This window comes from Chiloscyllium plagiosum, unplaced genomic scaffold (assembly GCF_037043375.1).
Source record: "Chiloscyllium plagiosum isolate Xiang-an unplaced genomic scaffold, Cpla_swu_hap1 HiC_scaffold_6, whole genome shotgun sequence".
Lineage (NCBI taxonomy): Eukaryota > Metazoa > Chordata > Chondrichthyes > Orectolobiformes > Hemiscylliidae > Chiloscyllium > Chiloscyllium plagiosum.
Genome location: NW_028270144.1, coordinates 8,632,481 through 8,638,480, shown reverse-complemented (window position 1 = coordinate 8,638,480; position 6,000 = coordinate 8,632,481). Strand labels below are relative to the sequence as shown.

The 6,000-nt window shown below is 44.2% G+C and overlaps 1 protein-coding gene across 3 annotated transcripts in view; it reads left to right on the top strand.

Annotated features, from left to right (window-relative positions):
• The first annotated feature begins 447 nt into the window (after positions 1 to 447).
• LOC122550442 (NALCN channel auxiliary factor 1-like) overlaps positions 448 to 6,000 on the top strand; it is a 528,822-nt gene continuing 523,269 nt past the window's right edge. For all 3 annotated transcript variants that reach the window (XM_043691179.2, XM_043691177.2, XM_087987874.1), the window contains exon 1: positions 448 to 3,258. In XM_043691179.2, the coding sequence (XP_043547114.2) occupies positions 2,527 to 3,258 (732 nt within the window). In that variant the 5' untranslated portion in view covers positions 448 to 2,526. The remainder of the gene's footprint in view (positions 3,259 to 6,000) is intronic.

Below are 6,000 nucleotides of genomic sequence, written 5' to 3'. Positions count from 1 at the left end.
GAAATTATGGGAGCGTGTTTAAATGAAGTCCATATATTGGGCATGTACTTATGTCAAATTACTTGTGTGCCATAAATCCTGTGCATTTATTTGTTACAAGCTGTTTGTATCGAATTAAAATGGTGGTTAGTGTGCTATTACGGCGCAACCAAGCCGGAATGTAATGGCCTGATTGTGGTATTTATGTACGGGTTGTAAACAAGGCAGGTCTTACATTCATCACTGATTTCATTCTTCCAACTGTCAAGGTTCGAGTGGCGCTGGAAAAGCACAGCAGGTCAGGCAGCATCCGAGGGGCAGGAGAATCGATGTTTCGGGCAAAAGTTCTTCATCAGGAATGAGGCTGATGAAGGGCTTTTCATTCCTGATGAAGGGCTTTTGCCCGAAACGTCGATTCTCCTGCTTCTCGGATGCTGCCTGACCTTCCAGCACCACTCCAATCTTGACTTTAATCTCCAGCATCTGCAGTACCCACTTCCTCCAGCAGTTCCGTCTAGCTTGATTGCAGCCCCCTGGTGTTGAAGTTCGAAGATGGTGACGTTAAAATGCCACTGTCGAGCTTCGATCTCAACATGCAGGCTGACTCTTCACCACAATATTGATGGAGCGGTGAAGATGCTGTCTCTGGATCCAGAGGGTGAACGAAGGTCCAATCTCTTCTCACGGGTGGAAGGAAAAAGATTCTAGTATGGTTCTTGGTATCCTGTACAACACTTATTCCACAAACAGCAAATCTAAAATTACTTCTATCTCACTGTTGCTTTCGGTACTCTCTTGTGGGTTAATTAAAGGGCGCATATTGTAAATGACCTTCAAACCAGCTTCAAAATTCTGTTTGAAAGTATTTCCTGCGCTGTGAACGGTGCTACATAAATGCAACAGCTCGTTTTGTTTGCAAGAAGGAATTATTTTATCATAAAAGTCTCACCCGGCTGTAATCACTAACGTTTCCAATTGCACATGACTGTGGTCTAATTGCTCAGGATTCCCCCGCGTTTTCCTGCCGCTGATGAAGTGATTCGTTCAGGGAACAGCGTCCCTCAATGTCACGCCGTTCCTAACATCTCTCTCAAAGATAAAGCTGGTGTGTGCGGTGCAGCTTCGGGTGTCGTAGGGCAAGAAGCGAAATGATAGTTTATTTATTTTTTTTGTTGCTTTCGCATGCGCTCGTCACTGCCTCTCAGACTGGCGAGGAATACAAATCAGCCCACGGTGCCAGTTTCAAGTTGTAACCCAACACTGAGCAGTTCTGTCAGAGCACTCGGCTTTCAGTAACAAGCACCAAGACGTTGGAATGTATCTCACCCACCCAGCCAGCCCCTTCTCCCCCCTCCGCGAAGTTGTTCCGCTGTCAGATGGCATTTTGCAAGAATTATTGCTTTGGGGTTGAGGACATTTGGTCAACTCAATGAAAGCGAGCGCCTGCCCTGTGAGGAGCACAGCCCGGACGGATCAGCCCAGCTCCAGATTGCAGCAGGACCATGTACTGCAGCACGGTTCCCGACAGCAACCCGCAGCCTCTGAGAAAGGTTGAGTTTGGCTCGTGTCCTCTCGCCCATTCGCCATCCGGAATCCTGCCTCCCGTCAATTGCGCAGAGCAACACTGAGGGACTCAGTGCCATCGGGCAGGACCCTCGGTTCCAACGCCCCGTCGAGTCCCCCCACACACCCTGCACCTTTTTTTGTTATTGACATCTTTTGGAAACGTATACTTTTCGGTGTTACCTTCAAGGAAACTTCAGGGATTGAAAATGCCAAACCGTTGCTCGTTTCGTGTTGGTGTGGACTATGATGAGTGGACAGGGGGCTGTTGATGTAAAACAGGATTGAGTTTGTGGGGCTCTGTCTGTCTGGGTCCCACTCTCTCCCTCTGGAAGACCAGACAGCTGTGTCTCACGAATGGAGATATCTCAGAGCTAGAGATGACGCAAACCATCGTCTCCTTCACCCCCCCTCCCCATCCCCCCAAAATAATAATGGGTAATTCGAGGCGAAGATGGCCGCAACTTGACATCCAGCGAAGAGATCGGTGGCAATCCCAGCATTAGAGCCAGCGACATTTTGCCTGGATCAGGAGAAACAGTTGAACTTTTTTCTCTCTCTCTCTCTGCGCGCATTTAGTTGGAGCTTACACTTGGTGGTTAATGGGGTTTGGATGCGAGAGGCTGGAATGTGGCAGGCTGTGAATCTTGCAGAGTGTGTTGAGGAGAGAGCGGGAGAGCACAGCAAGAGCTGGTGGCCTGACCAGGATGCAGTCACCGGAGAAGTAGGCTTTCCCCCGGGGAGTCATTGGGAGGAGGGGGCTGGGGTTTGGGGGGACTCTGATGCGACAGTCCTCCTGTGCTTGCTCCCAGGAATTGGATGGCAGCAGTTGACCGTCTGCTGAGGGTAGGAGCCAGATTGAAGAGGATATCCCGTCCGGGGGAATAACAGGCGAATCTCACCAGGCAGACAATCCCGGTCAATGTCTATTGGGGCGAGCGAGCATTCATTGTGCAACCGGCCGGCGTTGCTCTTGCTTACAAGATGACCAGAGGCGCCTGGATGTGTCGGCAGCAAGGGGACGGTTTACAAATTTGGTATGTACCCCGCCAGAGCGACAAACCCTGCACAGATTCCGAACGAGCCCAGAAATGGCGACTGTCTCTAGCGTCTCTCTTGTTTTTCACCGTCCTGCTCTCTGATCACTTGTGGCTGTGTGCAGAGGCGAATCTGACCGGGATCAGAGACCAGGAGCAGGGCACCTTGGCAAAGATGGGCGGGGACCGGACAGATCACTTACCTTTCCCCGTCTCCCTTGGACCTGAGCAGCCAAGGGAAGCCAGCAGCAGCAGTGGCAAACATACTATTTTTATAGGTAATATCACAGCCAGACCGAGCTGGCAATTAGAAACTTGTTACCCACATTGTCTAACTGACCAGTGTTTTATTGTTGAAGATGCTGAGTCTATCTGTGGACGCGTGAGTGAGCGATTAAGCAGGGGCGCCTGGTCGCCGTCTTTTAGCAATTTCCACCTTGCCTTTTGTGAGTCTTATACCCTTTCGGAGCTGTTCGCTGGGATGCCTACGCCAGAAGGCTCGAATTGCCATCTCAATGTAGTGATGGATGGAGATGCTAGCGTTTGCGTTCAGTGTGTTGAGACTTACCAGCGGTTAGACCAGCACGCCCAGGAGAAGTACGAAGAGTTCCAGGTCTTGTTTCAGAAGTATTTACATTCGGGAGAGTACTCGGTGAAAAGTTGCATCCAAGACTGCAAGGTAAGAGCGTTGACTTTATTTCTGTTTGTTGAGTCCTGGAGGGTTGGAGAGTCTTGCTGTTGGCATGGCGACGGCAGTTTGTTGCTGGCAAGTGGTGCCCCGGGATTCCTCGGGAACTGTTGTTTGGAATTGTTGGTGAGGTGCCAAAAAGAAAGCAGAACGTTGCTTCCCAAAATATTGTCTCTTAGCCAACTGGGGCGGAGTGAAGTGCTGGCGATTTTGCGCAGTGATAAAGTGCGGACAAGCGGCGCAAGTAAATGACCGTGGGACTGTTTATCTTTACTGATAGGGAGAGTATAGCGGGAAAGTGGAGATTTAGTACTGCGGCGCTCATATGGGTTTTTTTTTTCAAAAGATTAGCACATGCTTCTCAGCTGTTTGCCATGGAACCGACTTGCAGTGGTTGTAGATCTCAGCAATGCGCTAGCGAACCACAATGGAAGCGTGCCCTTTTTAGTTGAATACAACACAAAACCTGAATTACAACTCAGGCAGATTCTCAAAGTGGAGTTTAGATACAACAATTGTCAGCTCTCAACGTGCTGTAAACCTTGTGTTTCAATGCTTCGGTTGGGTTACTTGTTGCCTTCTCTCAGCAATGTGTGTGTGTGTATGTGTGTGTGTGTGTGAATTCCCGAAACTCGCACTGGGGAAATAGCCAATGGCCATTGTCCGTTTCTTCCTATTTTGCTTGAGTTGTGCTTGAAGAGTCTAGATGCGAACACACTGTTGGATAATTTAAGAACAATAAGAATGATGGCCCACATGCAATGTCGAAGCAGGAGCCTCAGCAGTCCAACCATCGTGGCAGAATTTCAATTAGGCTCATCGTTATTCCTTGCACATCCTCACATGCAACACAGAGGAATCCTAACTGTTAGATTCCAGCTGTATTCACAGCGCTATTGAGCAGCAAGCAGTCAGAAACTTTCCCAGCACACTCGGCGGGTGCTCAGGGAACGGGATATACTGCACACCCAATTTCCACTTAGCATTCACTCAACAAATCCCTTGGCAACATTAATATTGATTGCGCATCAGCCTTCACCATTGAAGAAATTGCTGTCTACATTTAAAAACTAATGTTCAAACACTAAGAGCTGCGAGAGGCAGTGCATTTTCAGAGATGTTGAGGGTAAAGCGCTGGAAGCGAATGGAATAGGGGTATGGGTCAGTGCCAATGAAAGGCAGAAGAGAAACCGGGACGGTCGAAAGTCATATTTCCATCCGTTTTGTGTAATGAAACTAAGCATTTGGCGTAAATTCTAAGCTTGAAGTGGCACCACAGCCAATCAACATTAGTTGCTCTCCAGGGTGCTGAAAACACAAGGCGATCGAGGAGCAGATGATCATGGGAATGTTGGACATTTTCCTGTTAAGTATCTAGATTGGATACTATCGCGCTATTTTCTAGCGATAATCTATTTTCTAGCGATAAGTACTTTTATTGCGAATTTGATTCTTAAATATGTTCAATTATTTTTCATAATAATCTAGAATGGTTTTGTGGTGTTGAATGTATATTAAATAGGTTTTCTAGAGAAGATATTGTTGTAGTTCAAAGAATGTTAGATCCATATTGTGCATTTCGTGACATCTATGTTATAGAAATTTGAAACAAAAAAGTGCATTTTATGTTCGCATTATTTTACTGCAGATTTTACTGTCTTCATTTATTTGCTTTCAAAAGATTTCAAAATGTGTCAATTGGAATGTATATGTCAATAGATGAATGGATTATGGCTTCTGTGAAAAGGTAGAATTACACACACACCAAATCAACAAGTTCATTTTACGCTTGGTGCTGAGTAACAATCTGTTAAATATCAAACCTTTGAAAAATTACTGTTTATTCACAGTGGAATGGGAACTCAATGTATTTCTAAGATCAGTAGCCATAGGATTGCCATTTATGTACACAGAAGATTCTAAGTATGTGTAGACTAGATGTTTTAGAATTATTTCTTAAGTGGTTTTATTCTATATTTGTTTTGATGTTTTCATCTTCTCAGCTGCTGTTTTGTCACAGTTGGCGAATAGATTTTTGATAATCCATTAACAATAAAGTGATATGACATTTGCATGCTGCCATGATAGCTGCATCAATTGACAGCAAAAAAAGCAACAATATTTGTCTTCAGGAAACTGGGAAGTACTTAGTAGTCTGTGTATATACAAGGTTCTTTGTTTTCTCAATGTTTGAGAGTTAAAATGCCAATTAATATAAATCACTACCAAGGTCTTATTTCAACACAATAATGATTTGCTTGCAGAAATATTCAGTATGAATCATTTCAAGATCAGCAATATAGTCAAGTAAACTCATTTCACCAATGATTATTATTGGAGAGATTTGGATTCAGCATAGAAAGCTCTTTATAGTTGGTTGAATCAGTGAGGTGTAAAATGAAAAGAGTTGATAAAAATGATGTAGAGATGAAATACATAATGTGCTTTTATTCTTTAATTTGAGAAAAATAAATTGTTATCTACATACAATTAAAAATGCAATTACATGTGTGGCTCTTTTTCCAAATAAGAAGATCCAGACTTTAAATATAACTTTTGTAATAATAAAAGATTGTTCATTATGTACTATAAAAATATTGACCTTAAAATAACCAAATCTAATTAGGAGCTAAGGAAGTGTAAGATGTTTAGGATTATTCTAAAAAGAAAAAAAAAGAATCTTTTTCACTCCAAAATTTATATCATTATCAAAGAAAACATCTTATAAATTAA